This window comes from Desmodus rotundus, chromosome 8 (assembly GCF_022682495.2).
Source record: "Desmodus rotundus isolate HL8 chromosome 8, HLdesRot8A.1, whole genome shotgun sequence".
Taxonomy (NCBI): domain Eukaryota; kingdom Metazoa; phylum Chordata; class Mammalia; order Chiroptera; family Phyllostomidae; genus Desmodus; species Desmodus rotundus.
The window spans coordinates 49,360,666-49,381,436 of NC_071394.1; the positions used below are offsets into that span (position 1 = coordinate 49,360,666).

At 38.4% G+C, this 20,771-nt stretch overlaps 1 protein-coding gene across 1 annotated transcript in view; it reads left to right on the forward strand.

Annotated features, from left to right (window-relative positions):
• The window catches only part of SNTG1 (syntrophin gamma 1), a 534,413-nt gene that overhangs the window by 225,887 nt on the left and 287,755 nt on the right, over nucleotides 1-20,771 (forward strand). Inside the window, exons 5-7 of the mRNA XM_024578290.3 lie at nucleotides 7,823-7,880; nucleotides 9,240-9,283; nucleotides 9,375-9,416. Coding sequence (XP_024434058.1) covers nucleotides 7,823-7,880; nucleotides 9,240-9,283; nucleotides 9,375-9,416 — 144 coding nt within the window. The remainder of the gene's footprint in view (nucleotides 1-7,822; nucleotides 7,881-9,239; nucleotides 9,284-9,374; nucleotides 9,417-20,771) is intronic.

Genomic DNA, 20,771 nt, shown 5'->3' on the forward strand with positions numbered 1-20,771 from the left:
CTTAAATCAGGACTTGACAGAAGACCAGATCAACAAGAGAAAAACCAACTTGATACATGCCCAAGGGAGAATCACAGTCTGATGCTCCGATCATAAAATTAGGCCCACAGAAATGGTCAAACCAGGTACCTTTTATACCTTTTAGCCAAAGAAACACTAAATTTGTGATAAATTAACAGAACAGGAAATTTACTGCTCATCACAAAGGAATCTAAGCAAGGTATGAGTATTACTTTGTGAGGAATCTAAACAAAGTTTGAGTTTGGATAGTAAATTCGTAAAGATGGTACAAGATTTGTTTACATAAGCTTTTCAACTCTGGATTCTTTAAACTATTGTGATAAAGTTGTGTCTCAGCCTTCAAGAGCAGAGAGGACACCAAACACATGGGAGGTTTATTTTTGTCTGTAGGGGGACAGAGAGTTCAGGGCTTTCTTATTTTAAGTATAGTTTAAGTAACTTTAGTTCAAAATACTCACTACGCCATTATGGGGTATCTTGAGGTGCCCTACCCTGGACCTGACATGTGCAACCATCACTTCAGTCTGTTTTAAAACATAGTCATCAACTCAGAAAATAACATAGCTGATGCAACCGTTTTGGTGGTCCAGGGACTTAGGGTCCATGACCCACTGTGCATTTTTGGCTTCCCACAAAAAACAATTCAAACTCGAGCCAGCATAGAGTTTAAAGTCAAAGCATGTTTATGGGAGACACTGAGACAGAGAGTGGACTACTGCACAGATGGAGCAGCCCTTCTTCAACAAATTTGCTTCCTTTATTGAGGTTCATTTAATTGGGGGCAGGGTATTCAGTGAGGGGGAGAATACTCAGAATCTTTCCAGGAAAGTGGGTGGATGTTTCACAGAGGAGCCCCATTGCCAATCTGTGTCCTTACATGGGCTTTTTGTTCCCAGTCATGGTAGTGTGGAGTGTCTCCTTTAGCGTGCTCATGTATTACAATGAACATATAATGGGGCTAGGGGTTACCTTTAGGTTAAATTAGTTGTCATATGTTAGATGAGCTGGTCTCTGCCAGTTTTAACCTATAAATTCAGTGGGGGGCAGGTAGTCTTTCTTTTTGACAGCTCCTGCAGCTTTTAACTATAGAAGTCCCACCTTACAGTTGTCTGTGCTAGGAAACCAGGGCTTTCTGCCCTGGGTGACCTTCTGCACCTGGCCTATCATTCCTACTCCGCTTATGTCTGTCTAAATGCCTATCAAATTAATAAGGTATGATCAGCAAAGGGGGTCATAAAGCATGGCCAACACCTCAGTTTTTCTTGGAGTCTGCAAAATAAACTGGTAAAACAAGTTTAGTGGTGAAACAGACAATGCAAAGATTCAGTTCCTCAGGTATAGAGAGTCAGAGTTTAAACTGCAAAATGGCCTGTTTACTTAAGCATGGTCAGCAACCAAATTGCAGAAGAGTCCCGATACTCAGTGTTCAGTTGTGATACTAGAACCCTCAGCAGCTAAGTGTGGGATTCTAATAGATTAAGGATAGTTGCCTATATTATATCAGGTAGTCTTCTTTTAGGTGCCTCTTGCACTGGGTTCTGAATTCTAATTAGTATGTTTTTATCTGTTCATAAGTACTTTCCTTACTCTAAATGAATATATAATGGTTTGGTCTATGCATTTTTTTATCCTCAGGAACCCAGAATATAGTTGATTGATGGATTGATTGATTGAAATAATAAAAATAATGAATTGAAAAGACTTATTTTGCAAGATTCCTGATGTTCTAAAAATACTCTGGGTTTGAATTTCACAGTTATGATGGCAAAAATCATTATATAGAGTCCTATTCAAAATGCTTTAGATGGGACTTTATATCCTGGTTCCTATAAAACTATAAAATTAGCTATGCTTTATAAACAGACTATTAAAAATTGAATGATATATGTTTTAATATTTCGAGGCTACCCTTAGATGTCAGTTGACTTTCCCTAACCTTGATTTCACACCGGCACAGCAGAGGTCAGTTAGTTCACTTATCCTCAAAACCCCTGGGTCACAAAGCCTGGGCTAAGGATAGGTTGAGGAAAAGATGGTAAAGGAAAGCCTGCCCTGACCCTGGGGCCTTTACACTCTGAGAGTGGAGTACAAATTGATAAAATTGTGATGTAAATAGGACCCTGCCAGCCAGCTATGCAGTAGGTTGGGGTGTCAACTTGATACGCCAAGTTTGCATGTTCGATTCTCACTGAAGACACATACAAGAAACAACGAATAAATGCTTAAATAAGTGGAACAACAAAGCAATGTTTCCCCCTCTCTCTCTTTTTTCCTCTTTCTCTTTTCAAAAAAAAAAAATCAATACCTAAACATTTTTCAAAAACTGTATGACAGCTAAAATTTGTGATGTAAGTAAACGTAAATCACAGCCATGTCTCAGTGCTATGGAAATGAATTACTTGAAGTAAGGAGGTGGTAAAGAAGGGACACTTCAGCTAAAGTCTTGAATATGAGCAGGAGTTTACCAGCTTAAAAGTAAAGGCAAAAAAAATATTTTCATGGCAGAATGGGCAGCATATTTTGACCCCCTTTAATGTTCAAACTGATAAAGGTGGAGAGTGAGTTAGAGAGGGAAGCTGAGGTCACATGGCAGAGGGCTGTTCAGGATTTTGTGTTTTATTCTAAGTTTAAGGGGAAGCCTATTATCTGCTTTGAACAGAGTGAGTCACATTATTTGATTCCTTCCCAGAAAATCTTGAGTTTCCCATTTAGATCCAGAACTAAATTTAATTAACTCTAATGGAGCTGGATTGATCTCACATTTCATACAATAAATGAAGGTACTGTGATTTTCTTGCCAGTGGAAATGGGGTCCTTGTCGTGTTGCAAGAAAAGCATTTCAAGGACCCACGTGGGAGGACAGAGCTTTAGTGGCAATGTTTGCTGAACTGTAGCAAACAGAAAAGACTGTCCTAGGTTCAGCTTCCTGCCATGGAAAAAGTTCAGTTTTGTATTCACCAAACTCAGAACAAAGGCTGAGATCCACAAATTTTGTGCCATTGGTTCAGACTCTACCAGAGTTTACTCCAGACCAGTCTTTTTACCCATGGGGTTGGCTTAGTCTGTGTTCCTGGCTGTGCTTTGGCTGCTGCTGTGCTCAGGCCCACGCTTGGACCCAGTGCAGTCTGCCGCAGGCCCCAGGCAGCTGCTAGGCCTGCTTGGGTTATATTATCTCGGGCTTTGAAAACCAGAAATTTTTTCAAACAAACCAATCATTTTCCCAATTCTTCATAGGCTTACATAGAATCCTCCCTTTAACCAATCCATTTCCTGGATCTTCTGGGGTTCTGTGTCCCTTTTGCAATCTGATCCTTTTCTCAGGCTATGCTGACAGGTCTTTTATGGTCACCGTCCTGGTTCCTACAGCTCATGATCCATAGTAGAAGCATCTGCTTCTGCACCATCTTGGCTTTTTCTGCACATGTGCCCACTTCCCCATTATTGTTCTATTCCTCCTTCCTCAGAGTCTAGGCCAATGATCTGATTGTACTCTGGGGATATTGGGAAGCTGACCCTTTCTCTCTATACAAAGGAGGGAACAGTATTAATCTTCTTGGCAGGGCATGCTGTGATCCCCTAGGGAGGATGTGCAGCTGTAGCTTCCTAGTAGATTAAGCTTCTTAATGTCTATGTCTCTTTGCTCCTTTCCTTTGTTAATATCTAGTTATCTATGATAACAATTTTGTTACAATTTTTATCTCCTGAGTTTTGTCGTAAAATTTTCTATCTAATTAACTATAAATTCACTTTCTGAAATTAGTTTAAAATTTTTCTCAGAGTTCTAAATTACTGATTTAAAAATAATAATAATAAAAATAGGCCCTGGATGGTGTGGCTCAGCAGACTGAGTGCCAGCCTGTGAACCAACAGGTCACTGGTTTGATTCCCAGTCAGGGCACATGCTGGGGTTGCGGGCTAGGTGTCCAGTGGGAGGAATGCGAGAGGCAACCGATCAAAATGTTTTTCCTACACATTGGTGTTTCTCTCCCTCTCTTTCTCCCTTCCTTCCCCTTTCTCTAAAAGTAAATAAATAATTTAAAAATAAAAATGAAAAAAAATACAATTTAAATTAAAAAAAATATTATCTTTGAGTACAAACTATACAGATTCAGGAAAAACTTTATATACAAAAGAAAAATGTTGAAAAAATAAGGGTTAGTTATATCTTGTCATTAAGAGATGGTTATAACTCTGGCTGTTGAGGGAGGAATGAGTTACTGAGGTGGCCCTGAAAAAGTTGCTACCTCAACTGCATTTTCTCTAGACAGATCCCAGGGAGAGATTCCCCATTTTCTTCCCATGGCAACATGAATTAAAAACCTAAATACTAAGAAAATCTTTGGATCAATAATTAAGGAGAGAAAACTGTGGAAAACAAACAAACAAAAAAGCTGGAAGAAAATACTCTAACGACAGCTACACAGAAAAGAGTGACATAAACAATATCACTGTCTACCTTAAAATGTCTGAACCACAATGTCCGCATGATCTTGTTTTCTCTTTCTGTGTTACCTAAAATTTCTTTAATGAATGACTGAACAAGCTTTTTCTTTTAAGAAAAGGAAATGTGTTTTTAAAATACTTTCCAGTTTCTAGGTATGTCTAGAAACTCTCAGTGATCATGTACATTTTATTGTACAATTTCCTAGCTCCAACAACAACAAAAAAAATTCTACAATTTGAAAAATATATAATTTATTGAGTTTACAGAGAGTGGAAGGAAGAACGTGAGAAAAAAACATTGATATGACAGAGAAACATCAATTGTTGCCTCCTATATGTGCCCTGACTGGGGATCAAAGATGCAACCTACTTATGTGCTCTGAGCAGGAATCGAACCCACAACATTGTGGTGTATGGGATGATGCTCCAACCAACTGAGCCACATTGGCCAGGGCTGCAATTTTTTTTTAAGAGAACAGTTTTAGGCTTTAATTATTGACTCATTGACTTATTCAACAAACATTTCAAGATAAAAAAGAAAGATATTATTCCATATGATACAGGCATTTTGGTGGTAGAGTCAGTAAACCATTGTGGGATCTTGGCTTCAAGCAGGAAAGTATCAAATCCAAGCCAGCATAGTGTTAAAGTGAAAGGGAGTTTATTATTGAGTAGTGAGACAGACAGTGGGCTAATCCACAGACAGAGCAGCCCCTCTTTATTGGACTTTGCTTCCTTTAATGAGGTTTATTTGATTGAAGGTATGGCATTCAATGAGGGGGAGGAATATTTAGAATTTTTCCAGGAGAGGGATAAAGGCTTCTTGGTGGAGCTCCGTTGTCAATTTTGTGACCTTTTATGGACTTTCGTTTTCTCTCATGGAAGTACAGGGTGTGTCATTTAACATACTAGTGTATTACAATGAGTGTATAATGAGGTCAGGGGTTACCCTTAGGTGAAATTAGTCACAATGTTGGATGGAGCTGGTCTTTGCTGGTTCTAAGCCATAAATTCACTGGGGTTTGGTTTTCCCATCTCCTTATCACTTATAGCCTCTTCACCTCATACTTTATCTCTCATGCACTGGATTACATCTGTGGACAAAACAAATTACCAAAAAAGTCAGTGCCCTTATGGGATACTTACTTTTTAGTTCAGGATGGGTAAAGAAGGAAGAAAACAAGTAATAAATGTAAATGATGACTAAAAAATAGCAGGTTAGAAGCTGATAAGGATAATAGAAAAGAATAGAACAGAATATAGGGTATTGGGAACTTGGAATCCTTACTAGTAAATATTAAGGATCTTAGAATAGATTAGTCTTAACTTTATTTATTTAGTGCCATGTAATTCTACTCACAAATCTTAATCGATAAACCGCATGGGGGAGAAACAAAATTTCCTCTCCTACCAAGGTTCTTCTGGCTGATCTAATAATCAAACAGACAGGAGAAGATTAACAAAAGAAAATAACCAAATTTAATACATATATATGTATGGGAACTCCACATACATGAGAGAATCAGAGACCCTCACATGCAAGAGAAGTTTAGAAGTAGAAAGGGGGATGAGTTATATAAAGTATCCTGAGCTAGAAATGAGGTAATGTACCTGGGACCTTCAAAAGGTCATTGTAAGGTGTTAAGAACACAAGTTTAGTAAACAGAAGTTTGTTCTCCCCTATAGATAGTTCAAAAGAGCTTCTCTTTGATAATCTCTTATTATGGGCATGACCTCTGATTTAAGTTCTGCTAGGTGGTTAAAGGGAGGGACAGAAGTTTCTATTCAGCCTGTGGCTAACGTTGCCTTAAGCTCAAAATAATCTGCAAAACCCAGAGGCACATCTTGTGGTGACTCTTTCTGAACCCATATAATTGTGTAATAATAATGATGATAACTACTTTTTATTTAGTATTTCTGTGTTCTAATTAAGCACTCACTTCCATCCAATTGTCAGTCACAAATTTCTCTCCCTTTTATCAGATGAGAGATCATAAACATTGTTAGGCACACACAGACTACAAAGCAAAGACAGACTTAGGAACCAGTGTAGCTTATGCCAGAGACTTCTCACTGAGTTGGTGAGGGTAAGTGGGTAAGTACTGAGCAGGTGGAAAATAGTGAGAAAATATTAACTGAGTTGTGGTTTGAATTTCAAATTGAGTAAGACAGTTTTCAATATTTTATTTTTCATATCTCTTCTTAATATTCCAGAAAAATAAAGAACTACTTGCCAAGGAAAAGTTGTAAACCACCTCTTTTCTTAAGAACTACTGCCTATCTTATATTTAAGTATTTTGGCAATTTAGTGTTAAAAATAGGCATTCTTGGGGGAAAAATGTCTGTTATAAAATAATTTATTGTCCTTGGGAAAAAAAAAAGTGGCTTAGGAGGTATACTTATTCTGAAAATAGAGAAACCCCAGTGGAATTTAGATAATCTTTTCAATTGAACTATCTTCAATGTGCTATACAGGATGGGACAAAAGTAGGTTTTCAGTTGTTTATATGGAAAATAATATAATTAACCATATACCAATAAACTCTGTGTTTCATATACTCACAGCTGTAAATCCCCGTCTTGTGCTTCTTTTCTATAAGACATATTATTCTTTAATGCACTTACTTGAGTTTCTAGCTGTTGTTTTCAACTGCCTCAACTGTGTAATATGGAAACAATCTTTCTGCAGTTATGTCAGGGATTTATTTTATTGCATTCTGCATAAGATTGGCTAACTTATTTTTGTTTCCTTTTTTCATATTTCATTTGCTCAATTAGAAAAAGTACTGCAACATTCTTGCAATTTTGTTTTATTCTGTTATTGTGTTTTTACTGAAAAATGGAATCTGATACTAAGTAAGGACGTGCAGACTACGGCTTTCCCACCTTGGGTATGCACACTCTGCTTTTGCACATCCATCCGTGGCAGTAGAGGCTCTCTTGTCATTCACCACGCAGGAGGGTCAGTGCTCAGTCACCAGCATAGAACAACTTAATCATACAGTGGAAACACATGATCGTCTGGTAGTTGAGCCCTAAATAGAAATTTCTACAATGGACAGTACTGTTATACATTGGAAAAAAAATGACTGTTGAACATACTGACATTCTTTATTTGAAAAATAAAAACTTTAAAAGTCACTTGTTATTAAATATTGGATGTCACAGTGAAATTCTGAATAAGTAGATAAGTGTCTTGGAAGTGCTTTCTACATAGTGAAGAAATTCCACAAGTTAATTTAAATTTTATCTAGTATTCCTTAACATACTATTCATAGCATATATAGTTTTTAACTAAACACTGCATTATTTTTTCTTTTTAGATTAAAAAGAACAATATATTATTTTCTTTTTTCAGGGGGGAGCGGAACATAACATTCCAGTTGTCATTTCAAAAATCTCCAAGGAGCAAAGAGGTAAAGTGTCAAGAGAATTATACAGTAGCCACTCCTTTGTAAGCCATTGTTATTGAAGAATAAGATGATATTTAAGAATCATAAATTAGTATGGCATTGACTAGCTAATTGGTATGTCATTGATGAGCTTCCCCATGATCAGGCAGTAAGTGATTGAGTCTGATTCCTGGGTCTATGACCTTTATTATTCCAAGGAAGGACTTCATGAAAGATAAGAGAACATATAACTGTGTATGAATTGGGGAGTGCATAACTTTTCAATTGTTTCATTAAACAAACATACCAACATATGTAATAAGAACAAGTCACATCAAGTATAAGCAATTTTAGATATATATTATTGGGTTGGCCAAACAGTCATTTAGTTTTTTTTTCTATAAAAGACACATTTTTCATTTTCACCAATAACTTTACTGATTTGAACGTTTTATTCATGTTGGCTATCTCTCGTTATTGGCTTCTAGTGGGTAGAAGCCATGGATGCTGCTAAACATCTTCCAATGCATAAGACAGCCCCTGAGCAAAGAATTATTTGGCCAGGAAGTCACTAGTACCAAGAACCTCCACAAACCATGTTTGACACTTGCGCGTAGTCACAGCACCTTCTCCATATACTGCTCCAATCTTTTTATGTGTTCAGTTGCATTTTCACCTTTCTTAAATTAATAAAACATAATATGCCATAAATGTTATGTATTTTCTTCCTTCAATATTAAAATGGCTACACAAAAATTCACCAGTTTTGATAAGTTTTTTAAATGCACGCTGATATGACAGCTGTCACAATACAATCTAACAAAATTGTTTCAAATGATGTTAAACACAACTAAGTGCTACTAGAGCTACTATATGGAAAAAAAATAAATGAACTTTTTGGACAACCCAATATTTTCAGTTCCTATGTGCAATTTAACTCAGTTAACCTTTCACATAAAATTTCATCTAGGGGAAATAAAGATATAAAGCGACTAAAATGACTGAAATGTGTAAGATAATTAAATGTTTAAAAAGAAATTTGGAGCTGATTCAATGATTGATGAATTGAATGTCTACACCTAAACATTTTCATAGACACCTTAAAATTGTTAGTATCTGATAAAATTTAGTCATCCATGCAGAAGACAGGCCATTTTTTAACAACTGTAAAATCTGAAATGGAACTAAATAGAAATATCTCAGCTTGTGTTTCAATATTTGGGTTGAATCAAATGATTACTTTTGTATTTCCATTCCTTGTACATCTTTTAAGGTAATATCCACATAAAACTTTTTTTTTTTTGCTTTTGAGTTTAATTTAAAAACCCCATCTGTATGAAGAAAGTAGTTGATGCATAATCAAATGTCCTTTTTCATTCGTAGCGGAACTTTCAGGCCTGCTCTTTATTGGGGATGCAATTCTACAGGTATACATTTTACTATTATTGTTCTATATCAGCCAAAACATAAAGTCACTTATAATATATCACGTAAAACTATGCTTTTCTTTCATTGCAGATAAATGGAATTAATGTGAGAAAATGCAGACATGAAGAAGTGGTGAGTTTTCTTTCCTCTTTCTTGATATCATGATTTTTCCCATGTGCAAATGAAGATTTAATACACTCCTAAAACCTGGTTAATTTCTTTATTAAATAAGATATGACATTGGTACAATGTATTATCATATTTACAAAGGATATCTTGATCTCTTGTTTTTTTTTTCATATTAGAAACAGATCAAGAGTACTGTCCAAAGAAATACTTAAAGATGGTTATTTGTTATGCTTTTTCTGTTTTTCTATTAACCTCTACCAATTAATGTGCACTAAAGTATATCTCTACATAAACTACATCTCTAAATTTTTACAAATGTATAAAAGCTTATGAACAATAAAGCTTTTATTGTTAAAAATAAATAAATATAAGATTTATTCCTGTAAATTCTCAGACAGTAGCAGGGGCAGTTGGACGATCATATAAAGACTGTGTGTTGTGTATGTGTCTGTGAGAGAGAGAATTTAAAGGAGCTTAATCTCAAGGCAGACAGTTTTAACACTAATCAAAATGGTCATCAATTTTTTACTGTGGTAATTTTTTTTTGATTTTGGTAAATGTGCAGATCTGAAACCCTGTCTTTAGATATTCAAATCCAGTCTGTTTAGGTGGACTCAGGAATTTGGATTTTAAATAGTCAACTCAAGTGGTTCCCATTGTAGGTGGCTTCTAAACTACACTGTGGGAGAAGCTAGAAGGTTGAGAAGCTTCTGTTGGGGATGATGAGATGGAATAAAAATTATACAGAAAGAAATAGGACAGTATTAGACACTTTGGAAAATATTTGTCATGGTTGATTTTTTTTTTATTGTTGTTCAATCACAGTGGTCCCAATTTTTCCCTGTTGCTCTTCCCTGTCCCGCACAACTCCCACCCCACTCCCTCAGTCACTCCCCACCTTGTTGTCCATTACCATGGATCTTTTATATGTGTCCCTTGACTAGACCCTTCCTCTTTCCCCTGTTATCCTTCTCCCCCCTCCCCTCTGGTCACTGTCAGTGTGTTCATTATTTCCATGTCTCTGGTTCTATTTTGCTCATTTGTTTGTTTTGTTGATGAGGTGAGATCATATGATATCTGTCTTTCACCACCTGGCTTATTTCACTTAGCATAATGCTCTCCATATCCATCTATGCTGTCTTGAAGGGTAGGGCTCCTTTCTTTCTGCTGTATAGTATTCTATTGTGTAAATGTACTGCAGTTTTTTGATGCACTCATTTACTTATAGGCGCTTAGGTTGCTAAATAACATTTGTAGAACCTTTGCTGAATTTCTACATCAGTTCACATGGGAAAGTATAGAGGAGAAATTATGTTTAAAACTCTACACTCGAGGATCAAACAAAATGAAAAATACTATAACCCTTTTGCTTCTTAGAGCTCAGAATTTGTATGTTTTTTTAATTACACTGCTCCTCTGCTAAAAGCTATTTGGAAAACTCTCTGATATATGTACATATTTTAACCTCAAAGAGGCAAACTGAAGTGTCTATGAAAAGCCACATTTCTACAAGTAGTGATCTTAGAGAGGATTCTTGATTATGAGCACTTGGAATAATTAATCAGGATTCGTTAGCATTCATCACTATTCACCCTTCTCTTTGTTTTCTTAAAAATCTTACTTGGCCACCCCTATTGCCACTCTGTTGTGGACTTTATGTAAAATATAGATATTTCAAGTCTCAAGTTTCCTATAAATATGTACAGAGAAAATATTGTTTTAGACAAGTGAGTGGACAGCATAGCAAAGAGCACTGTGCAGATTTATGTTAATTTTAAATACTGCTTTTTATTGAACTTGTTCAGGTAACATTGGCTAATAAGATTATATAGTTTTCAGATACATGATCTGCATATTGTACCTTGTATTTACCACCCCCAGTCAAGCTTCCTTCCATTAGCATTTATCCCTGCTTTACATCTTCCGCCTCCATTCACCCCCTCTGGCAGTCACCACTGTTATCTGTAATCTGTGTCCATGAGCTTTTTTTCCCTTTGCTTAATCCCTTAATCTTTTTCATCCAGTCCCCAACCCTATCCCCTGTGACAATTGTCAATCTGTTCTATGTATCCATAATTTTGCCTCACTTTGTTAGTTTATTTCATCAGATTCCACATATAATTGAAATCATATGGTACTTCTCTTTCGCTTACTTCATTTAGCATAGTACTCTCCAGGTCTGTCCATGCTGTCATAAAGGTAGGATTTCACTCCTTTTTATAGCTAAGTACTATTTCATTGTGTAAATGTACCATAGGTTTGTTATCCATTCATCTACTAATGGGCACTTGAGCTGCTGCTTTTAAATTTTGGCTATTGTAAATAACACTGCACTTAACCTAAGGGTACATATATTCTTTTGAATTCGTGTTTCAGGTTTCTTTGGATATATTCCCAGAAGTGAAAATGCTGGGTCATAAACAGTTCCATTTTTAGTTTTCTTGAGGTGGCTCTGTACTGCTTTTCACAGTGGCTGCACCAGTCTGCATTCCTGCCAACAATGAACGAGAGTTCTTTTTTCTCCACATTCTTGCTAATACTTGTTTGTTGATTTATTGGTGATGGCCATTCTGACAAGTGTGAGATGGTATCTCGTGTTTTATTTGGCATTTCTGTGATGATTAGTGACAATGAGCTTCCTTTCATATGTCTCTGGGACCTCTGTATGTCCTCTTTGGAGAAGGGTCTGTTCAGGTCCTTTGCTCATTTTTTAATTGGATTTTTTTGGTGTTGTGTTTTATAAATTTCTTATAAATTTTAGATATTAAGTCCATATCAGATGTATCATTGGAGAATATGTTCTATTTAATGGGGTTGTCTTTTCATTTTTGCCATGTAAGCAAACATATTTTGGACATTTTTTCAAAAGTACAGAATGAGTTTAAACTCATTATACAGGGAGCAAAAACAAGTACATCCTTTTTTAGAACCACATGCTGTTAGATTAAACAGTTTTTGTAATTTTCCCTTCAGAGGCAGTCAGCATGCTTAAGACAAACAGTGATGGACCTTTGATTAAATGGATTAACATGGCATGAAAGGCTAGAACGCAGTAATAATGCCGTTTTTAAAGGTGTTCATTCCTTTTCAAAGAAAAAGAACTTAAAATTGCATTGCAAATTATAGTAGTCCTTCACAATAAACTTTTATTTTCAAGATTCTTAACCTTATTGGCTTTGATATTAATATTCTTACTTAATTTCAATTTTTAACTTTTCAACAGTAACATGATACTTTTGTCCTCACTATCAATTACCTACTCAAATGGAATAACTACATACACCTCAGTGGGACTAAGATGTTAATTAAATGTTCAAGAGTGGATTTACATGGGCAGAAAAAGAACAAGAATCTCAGAGGATATGGATGGTCTTTAAATAGCGTGCTGATATACCACCTTCCTTATTCCAATCAGTGATTCACATAAACTTTCAAATTCAGAAACAAATTGGGTAGGTATGACTATATTGTTTGGGCATGTAAAGTTTCTTTTCTAATCTACACTATTCATTGATGTTTTTAGTAATTCTATATGTGGCTCTATCAGTTACACTGTTAGGAAGCCTTCAATAGTATAGCTGTTACTTTTGTTTTGAAATTTAAGGTGTAACTTTTTGTAGAAGGGGATCCCATGTTGTCTATTGTGGGAGCTCAGTAGAATTATTGATGGAATTATTTATCCAAGTGCCTGGAATTCGGATATTGAAGCAGTTGCATCCATATGTTTCTGTCTGGGAGCATAATAAGTCACTTCTGGGCTTCACCCACACCATGCAAGGCGTTCTTCCTAGAGATTGCTAAGGAAAAGAAGCTCCCAAAGTTTCCTCATTAAGAAAGACTAGAACAAGTGCCAAAAGCTGCTTTGCATGTGACCTGGTACGGAGATAGCAGGATACTGGGTATAGAGGGATTTAACACTGAGAAAAAATTGCATAGAAATCTTACCTCTGACCACTAACTAGTATTATATTTTCAGGCAAATAAATTTACTTTTTCTGTCCCTTTTTTAATAATCTGTAAAAATAAACTAATAATAATTATTTTTTATATCTAATTTTTATTCTAAAATGTAAAGCTCTTCTGAATTAAAGTACAGTTGACATACAATATTATAGTAGTTTCAGGTGTAGAAGAGTGAGATTTCACACTTACATACCTTACAAAGTGATCCCAAAAAGTCCACTATCCCTCTATCACCATATGAAGTTATTGCGATATTATTAATATTCCCTGTGTTGTACTTTACATCCTCATGTAAAGTTTGTACTTCTTAATCCCCTTAACCACTTTGCCCATATCCCCGCTGCCCAATCCTGTGGCAATTAGGTCAGTTTGTTTTGTTTATTCATTTTAGTTTTTTTAGATTCCACACATAGTGAAATGATAACAGTATTTGTCTTTCTCTGACTTAATTTCACTTAGCATAACACCCTCTAGGCCTATCCATGTTGTTGCAAACAAGTCCTAATTCTTGGCTAATGGCACTGATGGCTTGTAAGGTATTGGGAACTGCCCTGCCTGGTTTCAGAAACTGTAACCCCTCATGGCTAAGGCTGAGTAAAAAGACCTTGGGACCATAAGCCACTTAGGAGACAAAGATTATCTTCCTTGTAGGGGCACCACCTCTACCCACTTTCACCTCAGTCTGCTTGGCCCCAGGTGGATGACTGGTTAGCCAATGACGGGTAAGATTCCTCAAAGGAGGGATGACCTAAGACAGGGATGGTCATGAAGGGGCCCTCAGGGAAGGGCTTGGGGGGCTATGGAGAAAGGGGGTGATGGACCCTTGCCCCTTGGCTTTGACATGGCCTGAGTCTTCATCGTGTCTGTGAAAAGTCTCCTAATTTCTTGGCTGCCTTACTTCCCCTCCCTGACTTAAGCCTGAAACAATCAATGCCTTAAGCCTGAAACAATGGTGGAGGTGGGTGCAATCCTGTGCTGGAAAGGGCAGGTTCTTGGGCAAGCAAGCCTAAGAAAGAATGCATAAAATCCTATGAAACCTACTTTGCTAATACCCTCAATTTAAATGATAAGGTTCCAAGCATGAAATGAGTTTGTTCCCCAAAGTTTTATAGCCCTTGAGCTATCTGACCCTAACTCAAAATAAGCTCTCAGAGTTCTTTAAATGTTATCTATCATTTGATCAGTACTGCTTGACAATGATTGATGAGCTTTATGTTTAAGTCCTGTATTCCTATGCAAATGAAATTCAATAAAAGCCCATTGAGGAACAGGCTTCTGGTCCTTCTCCTTTGAGAGATCTGCCACCTTTCCTCCCCAAGCAAGACTTATGAGAATACTTATTCTCATCCGCAGCAGATGGTGTGTGTGTGGGGGGGGGGCGGTGCTCTGTGGGTAAAGCTCCCCCACAGTGAGGTGGCATTCAAAGCTTTTGCCATAGCACAGATTAATCTGCTTATTTCTACATTCAAATAGGTTACCATGGCTGGTATTACAAATATGGTTAAAGACACATATTCAGCAAGGCTAAAAAGGTATAAATCACTAATCACCAATTAGGTGCAAGGGAGAGATCCCATCTAGCCTGGGTCAGGTGAGGCTTCTGAGGCATAAACACCATCAGTCTTCCCCAAGAGCATGGTCCCCCAGAACCATTTGCTGGAACATAGGCATTAACAATCATTCTGTATATTAGAAACAATCCAGCGAGCAATTTAACGTGAGATAAGCATAAGATACATCAGTGGTGCTGGTGCAATTCATCTTCATACCTGCTGAGAGCACAAAACAGTTTTTAGTACAGTTGACAAAAGTTGCACACTCTCTAGCTGGGGCTACATTAGCGACCTTCAAGGAAAATATTTTCCTGTCCTTTATAGTCACCACTGGTCCCCAGTTATCAGTCCGAGCAGATCATTTTCTTTTCGATATGCCCAAACACAGTATAATTTCTAAGGCTTTCCCAGGGAGAACAAACACCTACAAGACATGAAGGGGACCATGCTCTTGGGGAAGACTGATGGTGTTTATGCCTTAAGACTTAAATGTTATACATATTTATTTGCCTTCACTTCTTGATCTATATACATCTCTCCCACCCCAGTCATAACCTGAAATGGTAACTTGTTTACAATTTCATAGGAACTCAACTGAATCCCACTTCAAGGAGTCACCCTTATCCTAAGCAGGGCAATAGGCAAAGCTTGATGCCAATGGAGATAAGTTTCTTGACACAGCTTGGCTATATTTTTCTTCAAGGTGTGATTCATTTTCTCTACCTTCCCAGAAGCCTGAGGTCTCCATGCCATGTGGAGTCTCCACTTGATTTCTAAAATTTACTAACCTTCTGTATAATTTCTGAAATGAAAGCAGGTCTGTTATCACTCTGGATGCTTCCAGGGAGGCCAAAGTGAGGGATTATTTCCTTCAGTAAAGCTTTCACTGCTTCCGAGGATTTTTCCATTCTAGTAGGATAGGTTTCTACCTGTGGGGGGGCTTTGCCTGCAGAGCACCCCCCCACCCCGTCTGCCATGGATGAGAATAAGTCTACCAAGATGTTATCTACTTGGGGAGGAAAGATGGCCAATCTCTCAAAGGAGAAGGGCCTGGAGCCTGTTCCTCAATGGGCTTTTATTGGGTTTAATTTGCACAGGAAAACAGGACATATACGTAAAGCTCATCAGTCATTGTCAGGCAGTGATGATCAAACAGTAAATAACATTCAAAGAACTGTGAGGGCTTATTCTGAGTCAGGGTCAGATAGTCAAAGGGCCATAAAACTTTGGGAAACACTCATTTCATGCTTGGAACCTTATCATTTAAATAGAGGGCATTCTTAGCAAAGCAGGTTTCACAGGATCTTATGCATTCTTTCTTAGACCTGATTGCCCCGGGGAACTGCCCTTTCCAGCACAGGGTTGCACCCACCTCCAGCATTGTTTCAGGCTTAAGTCAGGCAGGGGAAGTAAGGCAGCTAAGAGATTAGGAGACTTCTCACAGGCAGAATGATGACTCAGGCTATATCAAAGCCAAGGGGTGAGGGTCCATCACCCCCTTTTTCTATAGCCCCCCACGTCCTTCCCGGTTGGCCCCTTTATGACCATCCCTGTCTTAGGTCATCCCTCCCTTGAGGAATCTTACCCATCATTGGTTAACTGAGGGGCAGAGGCAACACCCCTGCAAGGAAGGTAAGCTTTATCTCCTTAGTGGCTTATGGTCCCCAGGACTTTTTCTCAGCCTTAGCCATGGGGGGTTACAGCTTCTGAAACCAAGCAGGGCAGTTCCCAACATCTACCGATCCTGAAAAGCTGTCAACAAAGACTAATAAATATTTCTACCCACAGGCCCTTGGTATCTGAGTAAAGTCTATTTAGCAGTCCTCAAGTGGGCACTGTCCTTGGTATTGTGAGGATCTGTCTTGGGTTTGTTCTTCTGGCACACAACACATCTAGAAATTACTTTTCGTATGGCTTTAGAAATTCCAGGACCTGTGAGCCATGGTTTGACATAAGTGGTGTATGAGTCTCTTCCATAGTGTGTGGCCTCATGCAAATGCTTGATGACTGGCTCTACTAAATGTTCAGGAAGCAGTATAACTCCTTTCTTATTCTTTTCCATCCACTATCAGCACCTTCTTCACCAAAACGCAAGCCCTTGGCTTTCTCTAAGTCTGCAGTTGAGTATTCCGGGTCAAATTGTGAAAAGCCTAGGACAGATATCAACGTGTTATAAATGCTCCTTTAGCAGCCTCTTTTGCTGCTTAGATCAGCCAGATTGTTTCCTCTGGCTGCTTTAGTGCCCTCCTTCTGATGCCCCAGGCAGTGCATAACTGCCATCTGTAAAGGTACCTGAAGAACCTCTCATAATTTTAAAATTTCTGCTTCATGCTTATTCTTCTCTTTATTTGGAGGTTAACAGTTCTTTTTGCTTTCCAGATGGAACCATGTGCATACAAAATTAGGAAAGTGTACTTTGAGTTGGTATATACATTCACTGTCTTTTTTTGTAACAATTCCAATGTCCTTGTTGATGCAATCAGTTCAGGTTTCTGAGCAGAGGTTCCTGGTGGCAAGGCCTTGGCCATACCCGGACTCTCTGTTTCCTTTGTCCATATAGCTGTGTCTATCTGTATAGGTAGTCCAGTCTATTTCCCTTTTGCTCCAGCAGGCTCAGCACTTGCTGGGGTGCATAAATGGTGATAGGCTGTCCTAAGGAAAACTTTTCAGCTTCCTGTAAGAGTTTGCAAGTGGCTGCCACAGCTTTCAAGCAGGCTGGCCACACCTGGACAGTGAGATCTAGATTCCTTGACAAGTGTGCAGTGGGTTGTGGAATGTCATTAAGCATTTGGGTGAGGACTCCTAGACCAATGCCCTGTCTCTCATGCACATATCATTGAAAGGGCTTCAGTAGGTTTGGAAGCCCCGAGGCCAGTGCAGAAGCCAGGTGCACCTTCAGGGACTCAAAAGCCTGAGTGCACTCCTTTGTCCACTCTAAAGGGCAATATTCTGGTCCCTTCAGAGCTTCATACAGTGATTTAGCAATGAGCCCAAAGTTTGGAATCGAAATGCAGCAGTATTTCCAAGAACCCTCTTAACTGTTTCCTGGTATTGGGAGAGGTCCTCTGTGGACTTTTGTTGCACCGCCTGCCCCATATTCAGACTGTTCTGCTTAGGGACACCTTTCCTCATTCCCTCAAGGATGCACCTCTTATAATGCTCTAAGAGAGGAAGGCCATTCCCATTAGGGTCCCAGTAGATCTTGGTTAAAGGTATTGTCCTAGTAGGGCTGAGAGCCCCATCTGGACTTTCTTGGTGTAACCTCTGAGCCTCTTTATTTGCCTTATCCAACAGCAGCCTCCACTCATCTCCCACAAGCAAAATGTTTAATAAGGCTTGTATGTCTGCCCATTTAGGATGATGATTGGAGAAAACCAGTGCAACCAAAGCAGTCATTTTAGTAGGCTCATCCCTGTAAGATGGATTTGAGCTGTTCCAGTTTAACAGATCTGATGTAGAAAACAGAATATGTGCCCAATAATATCCAGCAGGCTGGCCCTCTGGCCCTACTCCCACTGGAAGTCTCCACAAAGGATATTGCCCTGACCCAGTAGGGGCTTGTCCTCCACCAAATTTGGTTCCCTGATGGGTTCAAGACAGCGATACCAGTACAGGCACACTTTCCCCATTTCCCTCAGCAGAGTAGATCCTCCCCCCCCCCCCACCCCCTGGCTGGAGAGGCCTGGGAGCTCTGACTCTGCCAGCAGGAGTCATAATATCTAGATCTTCTTGGTCCTTCTCCTCTGAGCTTCTGCTACCTTTCACATGCAAATTCCCTTTTCTGTGAACCATTAACTTGCTTCCTTTTAATTCTGCACATTTATCATGTAAACTCTTAAAAAAAACTTCTAGGTAAGGCGTTTTGTCCCACTTCCCTGATTTTTGACAAAAAAAAAAAAAAAAAAAAAAAACTAGTTACAGTGTAATACAGTAATTTACAGACTCATTCAGTGGCGAGCACTCTCCTGAGTCTAGATTATCCAATACATAAGCCAAACAGTATTACAATAAACCCACATTAGCTCTAGTCATATGTTTATAAGTATAAGTCAACCAATTAGCCAGAACTCGCCCCAGTGGGCTGTTTTCTGGAATGGAAGCTTTTTCTCCCATTCTACCAAACAGCGCTCCATAAAACAGGTGGTACCTTAACCAAATTAGATGTCTTTTCCCAGACAGAGACCAGACAACCTAAGTTAAGACCTGGGACTGTAACCTAAACCAGAAAGCTCAATGATTCAATCAAATGTGATAAACGATGAGAAGTTCTTAGGAGTGAGCGAGTGAGGAGGAGAGTCCCCAAGTGAAATCATTTGGCAACTGCTTGGGAATCTCTAAATCCAAACTCCCAGAGCCTCCCAGTCCAGGCAGTCAATGGGACTCCCTGCCAAATACCCAGACTTACCCGAGAGTCCCAAAGTCTGCCTCAGAACAGAGTTGCCAGAATATGATACTGGAAAAAGCAAGAGTCCGTGCTGCCTGTTACATACTGCACCCAAGAAACAGAGATAGTGATTGAATCTTTATGGGCACTTTATTCAGATGGCCAGCAGTCTGAGAAGACGGTGGGTTTATACCCTAACACACCATCTTACATTTTCTTTCAAGCCAGCCTTTTTATAACAGAGGACAACTGTGCAGTGAGGGGTTTTGAAATTCAGGGAAAATTAGATAAAAATCTGCAGCGTTCTTGCCCCTGCAAATTAGCTGTCCCCAGGCTGGCAGTTAGGTGTCTGTCTCTCCCTGCAATACAATGGCTGGGATGTCTCCAGCTGTGCCCCAGGAGGTGGTCTGTTGTCTCTCCCAGGAGTGCTGAGCCACAGTACCCGCAGTTCCTGAAACAATAGCTTTAACATACGCATTACTTACTAGGCTTATTAACTATTTACTAAAATTTTCCAACTCTTGAGTCCCCTATCAAAAAAAAAAATAAGACTCCTACATGTACTGCCTACATGAGACTCCACATTGAAAGATACACAGAGACTGAAAATAAAGGAATTAAAAAGATATTTCATGAAAACAGAAATGAAAAATTAGAGAGAAGCTGGGATGGCAATACTTATATCAGACAAAAAGACTAAAACAAAGGCTATCTAACAAGAGACAAAAAAGGACCCAGCTCTTCTTCTGATAAGCGCCCAGAAGTGGAACAATTAAAAATGATATATACACCTCTATGTTTACTGCTGCATTATTTAAAATAGCCAAGTTATTGAAGCAACCTCAGTATTCATCGCTAGATGAATGGATGGAGAAGTTGGTGTGTGTGTGTGTGCACATGTGCACAACACAAAGAAATATTACACAGCCATTAAAAAGAAAATGGATCTAATAATAATTCTTTTAAGGATTTAGTATAATGTGTAAAAAAATCCTAACACAGATCTGGAAATTAAAAAACATTTTACATTACTTTATTCCATCAAATAATACTGCTTCACATTTTAGCAGTCTTCTTATTTTCCCTAGTGGCCGCTGCTATGTGAGTGTTGAAAAGTGTCTTGTGACCCATGCTGGACCCTGAGAGGTCCCACAACACAAACAAAATTCATGATGATGCTACTACACATCCCAAGCTTCTTCTACCACTTACAGTTGGGAATCAAATTAGGCACCCCTGACTGGTATGGCAGAGCCATTTGAAAAATGAGGGCACCTTGCTCATTCTAGCAGTGTGCATCTTTTTATTTTTGATGTAAATGTGTTTTATAGTCCATGACTTGTGTCCCCAAAACACAAGTTCATAATGTACCTTTTTTTTTTTCAAGGAAAGCTAGATTTGCTGCCATTGCTGATGTTAAGATTGTCTCTACTTTCTTTAACTTACCATTGAGCCCTA